The sequence below is a fragment of the Urocampus carinirostris genome, chromosome 11 (genome assembly GCF_059441175.1).
Source record: "Urocampus carinirostris isolate Australia breed hairy pipefish chromosome 11, RoL_Ucar_1.0, whole genome shotgun sequence".
In the NCBI taxonomy this organism is placed as follows: Eukaryota; Metazoa; Chordata; class Actinopteri; order Syngnathiformes; family Syngnathidae; genus Urocampus; species Urocampus carinirostris.
The window spans coordinates 34,010,239-34,031,698 of NC_142359.1; the positions used below are offsets into that span (position 1 = coordinate 34,010,239).

General features: G+C 40.8%; 2 protein-coding genes across 5 annotated transcripts in view; one reads left to right on the top strand and one right to left on the bottom strand.

The window, feature by feature from the left end:
• The first annotated feature begins 6,453 nt into the window (after positions 1-6,453).
• mfap3l (microfibril associated protein 3 like) lies at positions 6,454-17,397 on the top strand. 2 transcript variants are annotated; one of them, XM_088348187.1, is made up of 3 exons: positions 6,454-6,580; positions 10,354-10,714; positions 13,116-17,397. In XM_088348187.1, the coding sequence occupies exons 2-3, from the start codon at positions 10,453-10,455 to the stop codon at positions 13,919-13,921; spliced, it is 1,068 nt and encodes a 355-aa protein (XP_088204313.1). In that variant the 5' UTR covers positions 6,454-6,580; positions 10,354-10,452; the 3' UTR covers positions 13,922-17,397. The 2 variants fall into 2 exon arrangements, with proteins under 2 accessions (XP_088204313.1, XP_088204314.1); XM_088348188.1 differs by lacking the exon at positions 6,454-6,580 and adding an exon at positions 6,762-6,966.
• Positions 17,398-17,502: 105 nt separating this feature from the next.
• Positions 17,503-21,460, bottom strand: part of clcn3 (Cl-/H+ antiporter 3) — a 32,197-nt gene continuing 28,239 nt past the window's right edge. For all 3 annotated transcript variants that reach the window (XM_088348185.1, XM_088348184.1, XM_088348186.1), the window contains one exon: positions 17,503-19,116. In XM_088348185.1, coding sequence (XP_088204311.1) covers positions 19,026-19,116 — 91 coding nt within the window. In that variant the 3' untranslated portion in view covers positions 17,503-19,025. The remainder of the gene's footprint in view (positions 19,117-21,460) is intronic.

Sequence of the window (21,460 nt, forward strand, 5' to 3'; positions counted from 1 at the left end):
CTAACCTGCTTATTGGGGGTAATTGGGGGTTCAATGTCTTACCCAAGGACACTTGACATGTAACACGGACAAGCCGGGATTCGAACTGGGATCCCTTAATCCTAAAACGATCGCTCTACCTTCTGAGCTACTGCCGCCCAATAATACTCCAACATACCACAGAAATACTGTGAAAATACTTCTGTAGAAAATATTACTGCAGTAATAGTACAAAAATAAAACAACAGAAATGCTTTAAAAATACTAAGAGATACTACAAAAATCCGACCGCAGAACTACTACAAAAATACTACTAAACTGGCAGCACGGCGACGCAGTGGTTAGCGCGTGTGCGGCACAGTTCTGAGGTCATGAGATCGAACCTCCTGTGTGGAGTTTTCAGGTTAATTGGCTGGTCCAAAATGTCCCTAGGTGTGAATGAGCGAGCGAATTGTCCGTCCCTGTGTGCCCTGCGACTGGCAGAAAACCAGTTCAGGGTGTCCCCTGCCCACTGCCCGAGGATAGCTGGGATGGGCTCCAGCACCCCCGCGACCCTACTGAGGATAAGCGGTGCAGATAATGGATGGATGGACTACTAAACTGAAAATTTAGTGCTTAAAACTGTGACCTAACACTGTATATTATTTTCCTTTAATTCTGAGCGTTTTCAAAACTAATTAGACTAATTTTATGAAAAACAAAGAAATATAACATGTAAATGTCTGCATGTATATTTATTCATAAATTTAAAAAATAATGTTAAGGTTTCCAGGACTCTTTGACTCCTTGGTCAATTATCTGAACCTGTCAAAATCAAATACAAGGGTCCCCAACCTTTTTTAGGCTGAGAGATACTTAGCTTAAATAACAATTTATCATGTTATCACGATGTTGTTGGTATATGATTACCAGTTTAATTATTGGGCGTAAAATACTCAGTCAACCACTAAAGAAGTCATTTTATTGGAAAATCACAATAACCCAGTAGGAGTGAGCTATTTCCAGGACGAGTCCATTCAGGTGTTCTCAACCTTTTCTGTTCCACAGATGCTTTAACGTCAGACAATATTCTCGCGGCCCGGTCCGATAATAACCTGAGTAATTATAACAGTAATAATTAAAATCAGCCTGAATACACTGTGTAATCACTAGACTACAAGAGATGTAGATGACATAGGAAAATGCATTAGATATAATCTCATGATCACAAGTTTTACTCACGGTACCAGAAACTAATGTTAGACACTTAAATTCTCTCCATTCTCTAACAGAATGTAGAAAACAAAAAGTCATCCTCAAAGATATGAATAAACGCAAAAAAGAGCGACGAGGAAAACAACTCTTTGGTGCATCTGATGATGAATCGGACTATGGAGGACACTTAATATGTGTTCACAATGCACAACTGAGTTTAAAGAGCCTTTATATGAATTTACCACCACGTCTGTCCGCTTTTATTTTACTCTTATCATTAGTGTTCCTGCCAATAAGTGCATTATGCTGATAGGCAGGAGGCAAGGGCATGCGGGTGACAGTGATATCACGCATGTGGTCGTGGTTTTCCTTCATTACATGACGAAAACGGTGAAAGTAAGAAAAGTACAAATACAGTCCAAATGCCAACCAAAACCCCCAAAAAGATGAAAAGGGAAGAGTTATTTCGTGCGCTTATAAGAATTTCACATACTTGTACGCGCAACAATAGGAGCTACAATCAGCATGTACAATATTTAGAGGTAACAGACACCACCTTTGAATAAATACATTTTGAAATTTATTTTAGAATTGTTTTCATAGTTTATCTCATCTCATCTCATCAGCCGTACCGCTTATCCTCATTAGGGTCGCGGGGGGCTGGAGCCCATCCCAGCCATCTCCGGGCAGTGGGCAGGGCACACCCTGAACTGGTTGCCAGCCAATCGCAGGGCACACAGGGACAGACAACTCATTCGCTCATTCACACCTAGGGACAATTTGGACCGGCCAATTCACCTGAAATGCATGTTTTTGGAATGTGGGAGGAAACCGGAGTGCCCGGAGGAAACCCACGCAAGCACGGGGAGAACATACAAACTCCGCACAGGAAGTCTGGAGTTTATGTTGTCAATTATTTTATCATGTCCCCACATGTTCAACAATGTGGTGCTGCGAGTAAAAATAGTGCGATGATGAATTAAATCGAATGCTTTTTCCTATGTCATCCAAATCAGTCGGGGTCGAGGTGGTTTGGATTTGAGAAAATTTGGTCAGGTATATTACTTGACTGATTAATCATTGCTCAAATATGGTAATATTTGGGTAATGGTAGTATAAGTATAAGTAACGGTAATATTAAACCTTGTGTAAAACACACACTTTTTTCTGTGGTTAAAAAAATGCGAGTTATATATGGTTGACAGTTCGCGTATCCCTTAACCATCTTGGTCATCAGAGCGCCACTGTGAGGACACAACTCTGGACAGCTTTCTCCACTGCTGACGTTTCCTGGCCTGTTTTGGGGTCGTGGCAAAGTTGGCACTAGTCCTCTCCTTTATATTGTCTGCTTAGTTCTTTTTCGGTCTTCCTCTCCTCCTGACCCCTTGGACTGTGCCTTGGAGAATTATCTAGGTCCGTCCTGAAGATCTTGTGACGTGACCATACCACTGCAGATGTCGTCTGCGCACAGTTCAGAAGAGTTCTACGTAGGGTCCAATGTGCCCTCTGATGGTGTTGCGCACCTGGTTCGTCAAACGGGTAAAGTTTCCTGCAGCATCGTATCTCCATGGCCTGGATTTTCTCTTCCAGCTTTGCCGTGAGAGTCCATGTATTGCAATCGTAGAGGAAGATGGAAGTAACCAGCGCTTGCATGTGTCTGATCTTTGCTTTCCCTGCAATGTTCCTGTCTCCAGATGGGTTTAAGTCTGGAACCTGGGTTGGTCATTACTTTAGGGTTTTTTTTTGTTCTGATTCCCATTCCATACTGGGTTGACGCTTTGTCTATGCGATTGATAAAATCTCTGAGTTCCTCTTATTTTCCTGCCAGTCTCGCAATATCGTCAGCAAAACCAAAAGTGGCCCAAGGAAGGTGTAAGCGAGCTATGCGGCTGCTTAGGGCTCCACGACCACAAGGAGGCCCTAAAGAGCAGTTAACGTGTAAATATAATGACATATATATATATATATATATATAATTATATTATTATTGTTATTATATTATTGGGTTTAAAATATAATTCTTTGGGGCTTCTTGTAGCCCCTGAACCTACACGTCAAGGCTTGTCTGAGCTAATTCTTCACAGGCTTGAAGAAATGAACATCCCTTTTGACGACTGTAGGGACAATCTTATGATAACAGCACAAACATGAAAGGTGCAAATACATGTGCTCAGGCTAGGTTTTTAAAGTAAAATTCACGTTTTTATATGTGTTGTGGAGTTTTTGTACATTGGTGCTGCGATTAATTTAAAACATAAATTATTTATTTTACCTTCTTTCATGTACATTCGTGCATTTATATATTTATTAAGGTATTTGCGTTTAGATTCAGTTTTTGTACGTTTGTTGCAGTTAATTTATAACACAGATCATAAATCAGATTGTGTTTGCAGGATTTAATTTGTTTATTTTGTTACTTTTAGATGGCTTAGATGACTGTCTCATCAGCCGTACCGCTTATCCTCATTAGGGTCGCGGGGGGGCTGGAGCCCATCCCAGCCATCTCCGGGCAGTGGGCAGGGGACACCCTGAATTGGTTGCCAGCCAATCGCAGGGCACACAGGGACAGACAACTCATTCGCTCATTCACACCTAGGGACAATTTGGACCGGCCAATTCACCTGAAATGCATGTTTTTGGAACGTGGGAGGAAACCGGAGTGCCCGGAGGAAACCCACGCAAGCACGGGGAGAACATACAAACTCCGCACAGGAAGTCTGGAGCTGGATTTGAACCCACGACAGGTTCCCATGACATGAACTGTGCCGCACAAGCGCTAACCACTGTCAGTATCCTATTTTGGATTTTAGCACTATTTAGCATCTTTAGATTTTGTACTATTTCATATTATAAACCATGGGTAGATCATGCCTGGCTGCCCTTTGAGGTTTTAGTTATTCATTCCTTTGTGGCCAGTAAGGAAAGTTGTTTACCTTGCCAAATATTCATTTGAAAGATTTTTTCCCCCAATTTGCAAATCTGTTTTCTCCTTCGGTGGCCTTCTTCACTGTGGATAACACTCCGACTAGAACAGTATTTTAAGAGTATTCGTAATGACAGAGTAAAGAATAGAATGAGTCAGAGTAGGTATCCAAATGATGAAGTAATAGGATGGCCCCAAATCTTATTTTGCTTAGAGTCCTATTCAGTTAATGACCTTATATAAGTCCTCCAATGGTGACTGTACTCCCATGTTGATGCAGGCCTTATTTACAATGTAAGCAAAAAAAGAAAAAAAAGGGCATCTTTTTCTGAAATAAAGCAACTTTTATTCCTTTCTGCGCGGCACTGTACCGGTCCATGGCCCGGTGATTGCTCACCACCGGCCTAACGCCCGCGGGCGATCTTAGATTCAGAGCTTTGGGGGTGTTCTCAGAGTGTCTGGTTGGTTATTATTTTATTATTTTTTCATTTCACTTAAAGGGGTAATATATAATATTTAGTGCCTCCTAGTGCAACCAAAATCTTTCATTCATTAAAAACAAACCAAAAATTGTGATTTGAAAACTAGGAAAAAATACATGAACTATCATACCAATGTCAGTTTTTATAAAAAACTATGGGTGGAGAATTTTTTCTATAACATAGTGGAACCCCTACCAAGATATTGCCACCATGTTTGTCTGGCAACTTGCTACTACACTGTGCTCTGTGGCACTGGTTTTCGTTCACATTACACAATACAGTGCCATTGGTTGTCAAATATTACACACTGGGGTTTTAAAGTGATTTAGGATCCTTCAATACTTTTTAGGAGTAGTGGAATCCCTACCTATAGGTTGCCGCCATGTTTGTCAGGCAACTTGTTACTATGCTCTGCTCTGTGGCACTCGTTTTCATTCGCACGAGACAATACAGCGCCATATAGTGGTCAAATATTACACACCGGGGCTTTAAAGTGGTCTAGGATTCTTCAACACTGTTCAGGAGTGTCACTTCCCATTTGTAAACATCACATTCAATTTGCTGTTAGCAGAAACGTTATTACTAAGATTAAATGCATATAAAATCAGGACAAATATCTGTTGATGGTAACAAAGTCGTAATATTGGCTGCTTAAGTAGTTGTTCAACATAACCAGTGTATAACATACTCTCTCTGTAATACACCGGAGCCTCCTCAGAACACTAGCCGAGCAAAAGAGGAGTTGCATACCTGTCAACCTCCAGGGCTCCATGCCCTTACAAACTGTCGTATTTTCCCTTACAAAATACAAAATAATCACCATATTTTTTTTTTCAAACGTGTTTATTTATTTAGTTTAACATGTTATATTGTACATGTGTTTCGTTATATCATATTTATTGTAAATTAATATTTTGTTGTGAGATCCTGAGTTGCTCGACATGAATGAGGTTTATTATTTAAAAAAAGTTCAAAAATGAAGTAGCTTGGACGTTCACTGAAGAAGGAAAAAATACATGCATATATAATTAAGTAGAATAATACCTTTTCTTATTCAAATTATGGATTCATTTTCTGCATTAAATTATTGTTGGTAATATACTGATTATAGGGATAACCACAAACCTGTCATTTTATACTGCCTTTTTTTTTTAACTTCTTTATACAACCTAATACAGTAATTCGTAATATAATGCATCAAAGCAAGTGAGCCGTTTTAGAGCCTTCTCTCTTTAATGAGTTGAGCCGAAAAAGCAGTTTCTCTAAAAAGAGACGGACTTCCTTTCACTACATCAAACCGCTCGTTTCGTTTGCAACGAAAAAAAAAACCATACCGAGATAGAGGCTTCGGCGGCGAACTTGTTTGACTTGATTGATTTGCCGTTTCGTGATAGTCGGTGTATACTGGATGGTAACCATAATTGACAAATTTGCGTTTTCCGTACAGATTTTCTCGTACGTCGTAAACGTCTTAAAATGCATAATACACGTATTTTGTACGGCAAAACCGTACAGGTTGACAGGTATGGAGTTAGGAGGGATCAATAGCGGTGCTCAGAATTAAAAGGACTGAACCCTTTCAAGGCAGTGGAGTATTTCCAATACTCTGTTTTCCTTTAATTTTAGGATCTTGCTTTCTTATCATACTTAAGACTATCCAGTACTTTATCAAGTAATTGAGGGTTTTAAATCGCCATGATTTTGGGGGTGCTTGACACTCTCAAAATTGGACTGCTTACGCCCGTGCTAACGCTTAAAACGGTAGTGTTGGTGAGTAGGCATTTATTTCTACATTTGTGTGGTCCACCATCGGCCATTGAGGCAAGCAACAGCTAAATCATATGAGCAGCACCCCTTAGTGGCCAAGTGTTTTATCGCCGGAAAACAAGGAGGGGGTCGGGAGTGGAGTCAAGAGAAAGAGAAGCTGCTCGCTTTGACGGCAAGTCAGGACTAGAAAGAGTCTCGTCATTGTTCCATCTTGTCGCAGCCGACGAGCCCTGAGGTGAGAACACTAAATATTGCATTTAATTCAAGATGTCTCAAAAGAGGACAAACGCAAACAAGGTCGTTGACGCGGTACTAACGGGGGGCGGGGGGTTTGAGTGGGTGGGTGGTTGGGGCGAGTGGTTTTGTTCCGTTTGCTGTTTTTTTTTTTTTTTTTTTTTTTTTTTTTTAAATTCTACCCAGAGCTCGTAAAGCAAACCGACGTCAAAAGGTATTTTTTTAGTCGTCGCGCTAAGCGTCATCCGCGCTGTGTAGCGGGCCGGAGACCTTCCAGCCCTCCGCCAAGCGAGAAGCCCTTTCCAGTTGATAGCCGGAGCCCGAACCGCTTCTGTATCGGATCGTTGGAGATATTTGCTTATGGGCCGTATTGACTGCTCTTACACGGTTTGTGTGACTATGGAATGGGATCCGTTTGGGAATTGGACTCTGATGTCGTCATCTCGGTCGGCCCGTTCGTCGGTTTTGTAACTATGCCAGGAAACAAACGGTGCCGGATTTTGCTTGTTGCAGGGGGTCGAATATTTTGATTAACATCCACTCTAAATCCATTTACACGTCTCACCGTAATAAACTGTCTTTTGTGATGTTGATGATTAAATTTTTACAGGAGCGAGTTTGGGTTCAGAGCACACGCATACCTGTCAACCTGTACGGTTTTGCCGTACAAAGTACGTTTATTATGCATTTTAAGACGTGTACGACATACGGAAAAACGCACATTTGTCAATTATGGGTACCATCCGGTATACACCGACTTTCACAAAACGGCAAATCAATCAAGTCAAACGAGTTCGCCGCCGAAGCCTCTATCTCAGGATCGTTTTTTTCGTTGCAAACGAAACGAGCGGTTTGATGTAGTGAAAGGAAGTCCGTCTCTTTTTAGAGAACCGGCTTTTTCGGCTCAACTCAATAAAGAGAGAAAGCTCTCAAACGGCTCACTTGCTTTGATGCATTATATTACGAATTATTATGTTGTATAAAAAAGTTAAGAAAAAAGGAAGTATAAAATAAGAAAATGAAAAAGACAGGTTTGTGGTTATCCCTTTAATCAGTATATTACCAACAATAATTTAATGCAGAAAATGAATTCATAATTTGAATAAGAAAATGTATTATTCTACCTAATTATATTTGCATGTAATTTTTCCTTCTACAGTGAACGTCCAAGCTACTTTATTTTTGAACTTTTTTTTATAATAAACCTCATTCATGTGGAGCAACTCAGGATCTCACAACAAAATGTTAATTAACAATAAATATGATATAACGAAACACATGTACAATATAACATGTTAAACTGCATAAATAAACATGTTTGAAAAAAATATGGTGTAAGATTATTTTGTAGTTTGTAAGGGAAAATACGACAGTTTGTAAGGGCATGGAGCTGTGGAGGTTGACAGGTATGCACACTGGTCAGGGACCTACTGCTCGCGACCTATATATGGTTCTTTTAATGAGATTCATATGACTCAGTGCTGACAATTATTTAAATCATTTAAAGAGCATACTCCCCACCACAGTTTACAGTCGAGGTTTCACACTAACTCATACCTGTCAACCTCCTCGGCTCCATGCCCTTACAAACTGTCGTATTTTCCCTTACGAAATACAAAACAATCTTACACCATATTTTTTTTTCAAACCTGTTTATTTGTGTAGTTTAACATGTTATATTGTACACGTGTAACAATAAAATAAAAACAATAATAAAATCAGGAACAATTGTTATCAGCGTAACTAAAATATCCATTAATAACACTTTAATTTAAATTTGAAAATAAATATATTTTTTGGAGGAAAAAAAATAGTTGGCATTTCTATTTTGTAAACCAAACCACAATATCAACAATTGATGACTGTATTGTAAATCGCAAACAGAATATTTAACAGGGACAGAAAAGTATTAAAGCCTTGTGAAGTGATCGGCAACTGTTTGAGGTATGATGTGCTTTGCGGTGAAATGGCAAAACATAATAAACGTACTTTGTATGGCAAAAACGTACAGGTTGACAGGTATGCTAACAGACCCCGTTTTGGCTGTACGTCGCTAAGGAATCCTTTATATAAAAGCTCATTAAACAATATAGATTCACTGTTAAAACACTTCGATGAAAACCCACAGAAAATCTGTTAACATCCAGAAACGCTAGCCAAGCAAACAGAGCAATTTGATTGGGTAAGCTGTAGGGGTGAGCTGGGTTTTGCATACAGCACACTTCTCTCTGCCCGGGGCCGTCTGCACCAAAGGTAAAACGATAGTATCCTCGTTTGCAGTAATTTGTGACATTTTTACCAAAGAACTCTGCGACTTGTTTCAAAACCATTATCAATAAAAAAAAATGAAGTTCAAAATGAGCCGCATTGACCTTAAGTAATTGTGGGAAGGAGACAAGTTCTTGCATTATTCAGCAATTTGATCAAATCATCTAACGTCACAGTGAAATAAGATGCGTTGAAAGAAAGGATTTTGCCTGGAGAGTGGGCTTGGCGTTTTTTTCTGAATTTCGTCTTAAAATTTATCATGGCTTTCTCTCTCAAAATAAAACATAAATTAAAACCATTAAAACACAGAATCAAGTAGAATGGCTGTGCACTATTAAAGCATGACCTGTGTTGTGACAAAACCATTTAAATATCTTTCTGGATAAAGTGCTGAGTCAGTTTTCTGGGCATTGTCACCTCAAAAGTTGCTTGTGAAAGATTGTGACCCTGGCCAAACCCAATTTGGCCTTGGAGAGTAGAATGTCTTTCTGGGAAAGTTGCTCAGTAAGCAAAACCAAAAAAGCCAAGTCAGCTTTGTTTCTGCAGCTTTGACATCAGGGGTGACCTACCTGATTGTGAAATATGGTGGTCATATCTAAAGGTCCCCCTTTCTTCTTGGGTGGACAGACACACAAAAAAAAAAAAAACAACAGATATATTAACAGATTAGGGAGTAGGCTCGGTGTTGGGGGGGTGTGAAGGTCTGCGTGCGCAACGGTGATAGGCTCGTGTATGCTGTCATTCAAACAGTGGGCGAGCGCACAAGTCAATGTCTTCACACACTCCCCAAACCGCTCCCTCGCCATAAAACTGCTCTAAAGCTGAGCAAGTATTTTAGCATCATGTTACATTGAAAAGAAATGTATCAATCAAATCGGACTCTGAGAAGAGCGCAAAGAAATAGTCATCACCAGCGAGTGCTGCGTGGATTATCGGGCTCCAGAAGCGACTGGGGCGCTACAGCTAGGCTAAACCACTCTCCTAAGCCACTGCTACAGATCCTGTATTCTGCCAAAGCTAGGTCCATTAGCCATGAACCGGATGACCTGGAGCCAAAACTCATGGGAACTGCTACACTCGGGACTGTTTTATTTAATCAACGCGGAAATCTGGCTCAATTCGATGACACCCGATGCTAGCCCGCAGCTAGTCAGCCGCTCTCTAAATTGCTTTCTTATACTAAAAGGAGAAGCCCTCTAATTTCGTTCTTCTTTTGTATATTGACAATAAAACCATTAATTCAACTGCAAGTATGTGTTGTGTGTTATTAATTATAGATCTATGATTGTTGTTTTGTTACAGTCGTATAGGCTCAGTCGGTAATTATGTCATCTCGAGATAAGTTTAACCCCTGAGGGCTTTTGTGGCAGTACGACACTACTTTGTAGATTTTCACTTTTCGCAGGTGTTTCTGGTACCCATTAACCGCGAAAACCAAGGGATCCCTGTACTTGTCAAATAAGTAGAAAATAAATACGGACTGACCTTTTCTCTACTTGTTTCCAGGGAGATGTTTCCCACTGCTCAATGGAGATAGCCGGTCAGCAAACGCGGTGCCGCAAGCTGGAAGGAAGGAAAATGACCTGTTGACGTTCCTCGTGCAACATGTGGCGAGCTACCGGACCGGAGTTTTTTCTTGTGTTGTCTCTTGTTGCTTTTCACGTTGTCGCCTCTTCTTCTGGAGATGGCAACGAAACTCAAAGTGACAGTGACGGGTTCGTCCCGGTTTTGCTCGCCTTTCCGAGTCAGCTGATAGCTCGTGAGGGAAATTCTGTGCTGATAGACTGCAACGTCAGCGGGGATCCCTTCCCCGGCATCAAGTGGTTCAACTCCCACGGAGTCCTCGTGGACACGGATAGCAGTTGGGGTAAGAAGTTCTTGCAACAGCTTTATTTTTTTCGAAAGGTTTATGACACTGAGGCAGCAGGGGGTGTCAAACTCATTATTGCCTGATGTAACTTAGAAAAATTACCGGTAACTAAACCCCTTTTCCACTACATGGTTCTAGCTCCGCCCCGGGTATTAAGTACTTTTCCGAGTCTCCTAGCCATTACAGTTGTACCCCATGGTACTGTTTTATCACCATGCATGGGCGACATACTCCCCCTGTGGTCAAATTTGCAACCTACACTACATCAAATTGGGTTATTTTCCATCCAAACTTGTGACCCTAAATATTTTTAAAAGATCAAAAACGTATAAAATAGGCGGTGGAACAATTTTTGTAGGGATGTAATGTAATTACTGATGTGTCTCTGGGGCCATAAAATCAAATTCTTATAGGAATATGTGGTTATGAATGCATATGTGTTTGTTAGGATGTTGCATTAACTTATTTTCTAAGCAAGATCATTTTTTTTAAGTGTTCTTGACTAAGCTTCCTGTGTGGAGCATGTTCTCCCCGTGCTTTTGTGGGTTTCCTCCGGACACTCCGGTTTCCTCCCACATTTCAAAAACATGCATGTCAGGTTAATTGGCCGGTCCAAATTGTCCCTAGGAGTGAATTGTCTGTCTCTTTGTGCCCTGCGATTGGCTGGCATTCAGTTAAGGGTATCCCCTGCCCACTGCCCGAAGATTCCTGGGATGGGCTCCAGCACCCCCGTGACCCTACTGAGGATAGGCGGTATAGGTGATGGATGGATGGATGTTCTTGACTATTTTTATGGTTCTTTAAAAGTTGTATTTTGGCTCTAAAACAGTTTGGGTAGTAAGTCCTTTATTCGTATAAGTATTTTTAGTTTATTTTCGTACTTTTAAATCTGTATCAATCTCCCAGAAAGAGTCTGAAATGCGAATGTGTTCTTGACTCTAGCCACCTCCCACCAGGGGGATATGGCTCTAGTATACACACACACATATATATATATATATATATATATATATATATATATATATATATATATATATATATATATATATAGGTACTTTATTCATCCCCGTAGGGAAATTCACACTTCCAGCAGTCTACCCTGTTGTTTATTAACAGATGAACATGATGCCCCTGGGGTGCTTGTAGCGAAGTCACGCCAGTCCAAAATTTGGACATCCCTGTGGCAGATGGAAAACTTTTCTTTGTGAAAATCCAGGGATATATATATATATATATATATATATATATATAAATGGTTTCACATTGTACCGTTTACTTTATTTACACTTGACTAAATTACCATAACTTACAAATGTACGGTATTTTAGTTGTCGAGTTGACTTGATAATTTTAAGTGCATTAGCCCGGTTGTGTAGAGTTTTTATTTCACATGTGAATACTTTAAATTAGTGGTGCAGGCGTAATTTACTTGTAGCAATCCAATGCTATCGAAGGTGATTGTGATTCTGAAATGCACCTATTCACCTGAAGATCCTGATGCAGTCTTGAGATGACCCTTAATTCCATTATTAAATTATTGCTATACAAACAATCATTTTGCAGCCCTTTGAGACTCCTTGTGATTAAGGGCTGTACAAATAAACATGACTTGACTTAACTTGAATGACACTTATGTCGGGTGGCTTCAACATTCCAATGATCAGAACCTTTAAAAACAGTTTGACAACAACAAAGGGAAGTCAAGTCATGATTATTTGTATAGGCCTTTATCACAAGGAGTCTCAAAGCCAATAGCTAACGTCAGCCGAACGTTAGAGATGTTAACCTTAACAAAAATGTTAACTTCGGATTTCTACGCAGCAAAGTGACAATTTGGTGCCTCAAATACTATCTTGATTTACCTTAGAATAGATGTAGACATCTTTATTAACTTTATCCATTGTTGTTATTGTGCAAACTTAAACAGTTACGAAAACGAAGACCTCAGTGGATGGACTTTAGAGCAGGTTGGCCTTTCTTTTGAAGGCTTCTCTCCCTGTTCTCCTTGCAAGTTCAAAATTCATCGATGTCTTCTCTCCTTAGTTTGACTGTCTACTGAAGTTTAAAATGATCGGGGTTTTTTTCAAATAAAATAAGTTATTAAATCTACTCCCTGTGCTACTTCATGAGCATATGATTAGTATATAAAAGGAATGAAAAAATAGCAATCTGCTGTCACTTTGGCTGATGACTGGAAGAAATCCAAGAAACTGAACAGTGGCCTATTTTTTTGCAGGGATAAATTTGGTAAATGTCTAGCGGCACAGTAGCCTAGGTCTCACGGCATACTATTGTGCCCTGGCACACTGGTTGACAACACTGCACTAAGGTGTCTGTCAAACGGAGAGGTTTTAAGAGGAGTGTTAAATGATTAACCTAGGCCCCTTCCCTTTTCTAGGCAGCAAATGGCGACTTTTGGAGAACGGCGTCCTCAACATCAGCAGGATCGAATTTGCCGACCGCGGCAAGTACACGTGCGTGGCGTCCAACGTACACGGCACCTCCAACTGTACGGTGACGCTGCGCGTGGTCTTCACCAAAGGCGACATGGGCGTCTACTACATGGTGGTGTGCCTGGTGACCTTCACCATCATCATGGTGCTCAACGTGACGCGCCTGTGCATGATGAGCAGCCACCTCAAGAAGACCGAGAAGGCCATCAACGAGTTCTTCCGCACGGAGGGCGCCGAGAAGCTGCAGAAGGCCTTTGAGATTGCAAAGCGCATCCCCATCATCACCTCCACCAAGACGCTGGAGCTGGCCAAGGTCACCCAGTTCAAGACCATGGAGCTGGCACGCTACATCGAGGAGTTGGCGCGCAGCATCCCGCTGCCGCCACTCATCATGAACTGCCGCACATTCGTGGAGGAGATCCTGGAGGTGGTGGGCGTGGAAGAGATGAGGCACACCTTCCTCAGGCAGGCGCCAGAGGGCCGGCGACCCGGGGTCCCTTGTGCCCCGCCGGTGGACGCCCTCGCTCTGCTCCAGGAACGAGAGGCCGGGCGGCGCTCGCCCGCCGCCGACTCGGACGAGTCGTCTATCCAGGAGCAGCCGCAGCACGTGGCGGTCAAGGTGTCGGTTCACTCGCACCTGGAGCCGGCGCCTGCCACGCCGCTTCAGCAACAAGAAGAAGAGAGTGCGAGCGAGGAGCCCCCTGCCGCCAGCCCGCCGCCCTGTCAACTTTTTTACGAGAGTCACGTGTGAGCAAGCACACGCCGCCCTTTGAATTGCTGTCCTGCTTGAATGTAAATCACATCAGCAAAGAAATGTCGGGCGCTCGTCTTCAGTTCATCCTTCGCCTTTCTCTCTATGTATCTTTTTTGCAGCTCAAGAATCTCCTCTAACGCATTCCTTCATTTCCAGTTTTATTCAAAGCACTTTTGTACTGTGTTTTAAGCGCTGTAGCTTAAAGGTGGGGTGCGACATTTGAAAACTTAAAAGGACAGTGTGTGATACCATATTTATTCGGTGTATCACTGGCCCTCGCTTGTACAACACAGTGCAATCTAGTGGTTAAATATTACACATAGGGGCCTTAAGGCTGTGTTGATGACTTTAAGCCAGGAGATAGAGGCAGAGTAACACATGATTTGCATGCATTTCTTAGACACACTCAAATAAAATCTTCTTTTTTCATCTTTTTAGGGTTTTGTTCCGCTCCTTACAGGCCTTATAGAAGTACATAGCATAAGGGCTCTTTGAACTCAGTTGGGCATTGTTAACACATACTTATAGAGAAAATATTTAACTTTTAACTTTTTAAAGCCTCACTGTGTAATATTTGACCACGAGTTGGCACAATGTTGAATATGAAGTATGAGCGAGGGGCAGTGCTACACGGCAGAGCGTAGGTTCAGGATCCCGGACAAACATGACTTAACAGGGGATTCCACGGTGTAAAAGAAATCCAAATTTCTCGACCTATGATTTGTTTTTACAGGGAGTGCAGAATTATTAGGCAAGTTGTATTTTTGAGGATTAATTTTATTATTGAACAACAACCATGTTCTTAATGAACCCAAAAGTCTCATTAATATCAAAGCTGAATATTTTGGAAGTTGGAGTGGGGCTTTTTTAGATTTAGCTATTTTAGGAGGATATCTGTGTGTGCAGGTGACTATTACTGTGCATAATTATTAGGCAACTTAACAAAAAACAAATGTATACCCATTTCAATTATTTATTTTCATCAGGGAAACCAATAAAACAGCTCAACATTCACAAATATACATTTCTGACATTCAAAAACAAAACAAAAACAAATCAGTGACCAATATAGCCACCTTTCTTTGCAAGGACACTCAAAAGCCTGCCATCCATGGATTCTGTCAGTGCTTTGATCTGTTCACGATCAACATTGCGTGCAGCAGCAACCACAGCCTCCCAGACACTGTTCAGAGAGGTGTACTGTTTTCCCTCCTTGTAAATCTCACATTTGATGAGGGACCACAGGTTCTCTATGGGGTTCAGATCAGGTGAACAAGGAGGCCATGTCATTAGTTTTTCTTCTTTTAGACCCTTTCTTGCCAGCCACGCTGTGGAGTACTTGGACGCGTGTGATGGAGCGTTGTCCTGCATGAAAATCATGTTTTTCTTGAAGGATGCGGACTTCTTCCTGTACCACTGCTTGAAGAAGGTGTCTTCCAGAAACTGGCAGTAGGACTGGGAGTTGAGCTTGAGTCCATCCTCAACCCGAAAAGGCCTCACAAGCTCATCTTTGATGATACCAGCCCATACCAGTACCCCACCTCCACCTTGCTGGCGTCTGAGGCGGACTGGAGCTCTCTGCCCTTTACCGATCCAGCCACGGGCCCATCCATCTGGCCCATCAAGACTCACTCTCATTTCATCAGTCCATAAAACCTTAGAAAAATCCGTCTTGAGATTTTTCTTGGCCCAGTCTTGACGTTTCAGCTTGTGTGTCTTGTTCAGTGGTGGTCGTTTTTCAGCCTTTCTTACCTTGGCCATGTCTCTGAGTATTGCACACCTTGTGCTTTTGGGCACTCCAGTGATGTTGCAGCTCTGAAATATGGCAAAACTGGTGGCAAGTGGCATCATGGCAGCTGTACGCTTGACTTTTCTCAGTTCACGGGCAGTTATTTTGCGCCTTGGTTTTTCTACACGCTTCTTGCGACCCTGTTGACTATTTTGAATGTAACGCTTGATTGTTCGATGATCACGCTTCAGAAGCTTGGCAATTTTAAGAGTGCTGCATCCCTCTGCAAGATATCTCACTATTTTTGACTTTTCAGAGACTGTCAAGTCCCTCTTCTGACCCATTTTGCCAAAGGAAAGGAAGTTGCCTAATAATTATGCACACCTGATATAGGGTGTTGATGTCATTAGACCACACCCCTTCTCATTACAGAGATGCACATCACCTGATATGCTTAATTGGTAGTAGGCTTTCGAGCCTATACAGCTTGGAGTAAGACAACATGCATAAAGAGGATGATGTGGTCAAAATACTCATTTGCCCAATAATTCTGCACTCCCTGTAAATAAAATTGACATTGGTATGATAGTTGATGTATTTTCCTAGCATTCAAATTTATGTTGTTTTTTCTACTGAAAGGTTTTTTTGTACCTCTAGGAGGCACTAAATATTACATACTGTCCCTCTAAGGACACTACACGCCCCACTTCTAACCATTATTTTTTTTTCTTTTATCAAGCTGATCTTTTCCACATTCTAGACCAGGGGTGGTCAAACTTTTGAGTCACGGGCCACATTGGTTTGAAAACATTTGCATAGGGCCCTGGGGGAAAAATGGCCGATAGTAAAATGATACCTGGGCAATACATGCACAAGTAATGTAAAATTGCCAACTTTTTCCAAAGGGACCTTTTCATCCGATTGGTTTTGAAGCACTCAATAATACAAATAATGTTAATAGTAAGCTATCTTTTTGGGCACTTCATTTGGATCATTTGCATTGGAAAAGTAAATGCAATAGGGCTACTTCAGATGTATTTTATTCCATGAAATGTAATACTTTGACCAATAAACCTAATTTAAAAATGTAACCAGGTATTTCAGTTTTGGCCATGACCACAATAAAAAAAAGTTTTTAAGGGGGCACACAAAGGGACACAGGATAAAACACCAAAATAACAAATTAAATCAGAGTACTACTTTTTTTTAAACATACGATTGGTTTAAATGGCTTTTTCTGCTTGTCATTTTTGTCATTAAAATGTATAATTTAATTTGGGGAATTCACTGTTATATATCTTATTATTGAAAGGAGCTAACTCTTCCTTAAACCTCTGCTAAAACACCCCGTTGCGTATTTTTTAATCCAAGTTAGTGCTGTCATATTGCCTTAAACAGCGCATATGTGACTTCTATTTAGTAAAATGACATCGGAATTACTGTTTCCTCAAAATGTTCTCTGGTTGATAAATGGTAGTCAGCAAATACAGCTTTGGGAGTGGCGCTTAGCTTTGGTGACATACAGTGGAGATATTTGACAATGCGGCTCATTCTTCTCTTGTGCTTCTCACAGTCTTGATCACCGGTCGGACTGAATTTGTTGGTAAGCATAATCCCGCCCGTAGGCCGCAGTTTGCCCACCCCTATTCTTCACCATGTGTTGCGATTTGTCAGGTCTTCTCTGCTACCTAGCGGTGGTCCCCTGATGCCTTTTTACTGAATACAAAGCGATGATGAAACCTAATAGTGTGTGGTCTCTCATTTGACAAATTCAGCCTGGAAAAAAATCCCCCAAAATGCAATTTTCATTTTTTTCCTCCGCCGACCAGAAAAAGACAATGACAGAAACTTGACATTTCAATCCAAATTTAATGAATCTTTCAAGTGTACAATTAAAGAACGCAAAGATCACAACGTTGCACGATTTCATAAATTAATTGGGTGGACGCTGGACACCTTGGACGGAAATACAGAAGCAAAAAGTGACATGTTTATTTTTCAAAAGTTTCCTTTTTTGACAAAGCCCATCGTAGCTCACATCGCAAAGGTGCTCGGTCTACGTTTTTCCTCAGCCTAGATGCAGTAAAATGGACACGGGTGCACTGATATGTGGAGAAGCCCGTCCACCCCTTGATTTTCTTCAGCAAACGTCAAACGGGGAGCTCAAGCCTTTCCAGTTAAAATGACGCCAAATGCGGAAAAAGCAGTAGTGGAAACTCATTCGCACATGACAGACCCTTTCATAGCCAATGACAAGTGTGACGTCACAGTGTAAGCTGGAGTCAAAATAATACTTACGCTGGCTAGAAGACCAAGGAAAAGAACGCTGTTGTAGTTGCTAGTTGTCGTCTTTTTGTGTGTTTGTGTTCCAGAATCTGAGAAAAAAACGTAAGTGATCGTAAATTGAAGCTTTACAGGATCCTAGCGGACCCTCTTGATCAAAGAAAACGTAGTTGTGCATTAAAGCAAAAAGCTTGAACTGAGACTCTCATAAAAAATGCACACTTCATATCAAGTATGAGAAATTAAATGTTTATGATTGTTGCTATCAAGTCCATACAGCCTATTACCAAACAATCGTTGGGCATACTTGTTTTTTTAATACTATAAATTCATAAATAAATGTATCTCATTAATTACTTGGATAGTATGACCAACAACAGTTAATAATGCATGCCTGTTTTTGTTTTCGACCCACACAGTGTTTACAAGTCTACCTTTGTCACAAAATAACTAAATATATTGGCGATATAAGTAATATGGACTCGTAAACATTTAATTTCTCTTGATATGAAGTGTGCGCCGCAAACCATAGCATTTTTGATGAATGCCTCGGTCCCACCTTTCTGCTTAAATGCATTTACCATAACTCTTCTTTTTTTGGATCAACAGTGTCCGCTGGGATCCTGTAAAACTTCAATTTATGATGCCTAATGTATTTTCTCAGATTCTGGCACACAAACACACAAACTGACGACAGCTAGAAGCTACGGCAGCGTTCTTTTCCACTGTCTAACCAGAACAAGGGATCTTTTGCCTTCAGGTTAGGCTCCGCCCACTAGATACATCAAAATGTTTACAAACAAATGAAAGGGTCTATAGATTCACAGATTCTTTTTTTACTTCACAATGGAGGGATTAGTGAACGAAAGCAATATTGCACACCAGGTAGTGCTGTACGGAACTCCAGAAATGTTCATTCGCAAAGAACGAAAGGAGAGCGCCTTTGTGTCAGATCACCCAATAGCTGTCAATCAACTCCAATAAATGGAAAGTGGGAGAAGGAGACGCCGCTTCTCAGTGGTCGTTAGAGGTCGTGCCTCTCGTGGTCCAAAAGGCCCACTTCTTCATCAATGTCCTGAAAGGATCGGATCAGTTGAACATGATGGACTCGGGATCTTGATTTGCCATTTGAGCCATGTGGCGCAGGATATCTTTTTTTGTGATGATGCCCAGAAGCCGCCTGGGAGACACAGAAAAAGGAAAACCTTTGTGAGTCCAGGAAATGGTTGATTTTTTTAATCCCCTCTCGTTTTTAGCGGGTCTCAGGGACATCGTTGCCAACAGGACAGACCGGTGGCAGGATTTCAGGAAACGCTGCAGTGAAGGGAAGCTGAGAACACCGACCAGACCATACACACAACTGACAGAAGCTGCTTCCAAAAAAGAAAACTAAACCAAAAAGTGCCACCCTTGAGGTTGAATTGAGCTCCACTGCTGACATTTAATTTTGATGTGTATTCCTACATGCTAAAACTAATTCGCTGGCCTCATAACATTGCTAACTGGCTAAGAGTCTAATGCTAATCACAAGGCGCTACATCAGTGCTTCTGAAATATTTTCTGTCATGCCCCTCCTCTGAAGAGCAAATCTTCTCCCGCTTCTCTAAGATCGATCTTAATTTTTAAAGTGATTAAAAAAAAGATCGGTGGGGACAAAACTAAGATTGCTCAATATTGGTGGTAACGCGTCACATCCCTCCATGCCAAATCTACGCCTTTCGGCACATTTTTGCTCAAGCAAAACCCATGTGTCTTATCCTCGTGATTGGTTTGAAAAAGTGACAACCTAATTTATTTGGCTTTGTGCTGTCCGCTGCTAACATTTTTTAACATAGCAAGAACAGCAGACTTTGCCTGTCTCCCAACAAGGTCGCAGTAAAAAGTGCTACGGGCAGAGACTTTTGTTTTTCTCTTTACCCCATCTCTCTTCACTTGTCTCTGCATTGGTGTTAAATATATTTTTCATGGGGTCACTTGAGGGCCTGCTACACTTCATACTAAATGCTCATACTCCATGCTTGATGCACAGCATGGAGGCTAAATGTAAATGAGACATTCTGCCACTGAGAACCCCACTGCCCCCTAGTGTAGTTGAGGGGCACTTTATTCTGGGAAAGCTAAAAAAAAAAAAAAATGTATGCGAAGTCAAAAGCTTCCGTGCCACTATTTGAGAACCACTGCGCTACATATACATGAAACACCCAAAGTAAACAGTTAAACTTAGATTAGCTGAGTTAGCTTATCCTGGTTCGAGTGGATTATAAATACATAAATGTACCATTTCCAAACACATTCTGGCAGTGATCCTTAACCAGGCCATGGACTGGTACTTGACTAGGTCATTTGGTACCGGGCCACACAGAAAGAAAAAAGAAAGTTGCCTTTATTTTTTCGCTTATGCCGTTTTAATTTCTTATTTAATGCACACTCAAACTTTCACCCTGGGACACAACATATTTTAGATATCTAAAACATGAAAAATGCACAACAGAAATTGACATTAGGTGGGGAATATTATGAAAAAAAAACATGAATTTTTAGATTTTTCTAACTTTATTTGCTTGTACTGCAATCATAGTACTTTAATTAAAATTGATGTATCTAGCACACATCAGTGTGTCCTATGGTAAAGGGTCGTTAAGCACACAAGACAATTTTTTTAAAGATAAGTATAAGCCCATTTTTACGTCAATGGGACTCAAATAGCACTGAATAACATATGACCTAGTTACAGAAAAAAGGCATGATCTAACTACAGGCACACTATGTTTAGAAAATATAAAGATTATTTTGCAGGATTACCATTTTATTAATAGTATATTTACACATAGATAATGCTTTGATAGAGGAATTTCATGTATCATAATTCAGTAAGAGCTAGCGCACATTGCAGCATAAACATATGTCGTGGCTACAAGATAAGATATCCCAGAGTTTCTTGGATTTTTAGTGTGCTATCAATTTGTTACCAGTGCAAAGGAGATTTCATTGGATGCTAGTTCCTTATTTGAACACATTTTTTTTGTTGTTTTACCTACTGTATCATTATCGCTTATGGCCAATCGTGTTGCTGTTCTTTGACACCCTTTAGGGCTAATCTCTTATTTTGTAACCTTGAAGATTTAATAAAAAGAGGGGGCTTTGAGGAGAGCTTTAGGAAGGGATTGAATTTTCTTATCGGAGAGCTTTTCTCCCAGTCCTCCTTGCAAGTTCATAATCCATTGAGGTCTTCTCGCTATATTATGAATTTCTAGTTGAGTGGCACAATTAACCGAAATGTAATCTATATTGCAATGTGACTTGGTGTGATTGTGCAATCGCATGACGTTGCGGTTTGAGCCTTGTGTGAGCTGATAGCAACCATAACAAAGCTCCCTAGAAGATGGCGCTGTTTTCTTAGGGTTAAAGCTTGGCAATATCAATAACACTTGTACAGTCTTCATTTTAAGGGCCATTTAAAAAAATAAAATTTCATACAGCTTACATGGAATTGTGAATAAATAAAACCTTTCATTTTTCTAATG

Bases quoted from the DNA above. Each gene is read 5' to 3' on its own strand.
- mfap3l (XM_088348187.1), top strand. From the start codon at position 10,453: ATGTGGCGAGCTACCGGACCGGAGTTTTTTCTTGTGTTGTCTCTTGTT. The intron at 10,715-13,115 runs GTAAGAAGTTCT...TCCCTTTTCTAG, and splicing joins GGACACGGATAGCAGTTGGG to GCAGCAAATGGCGACTTTTG.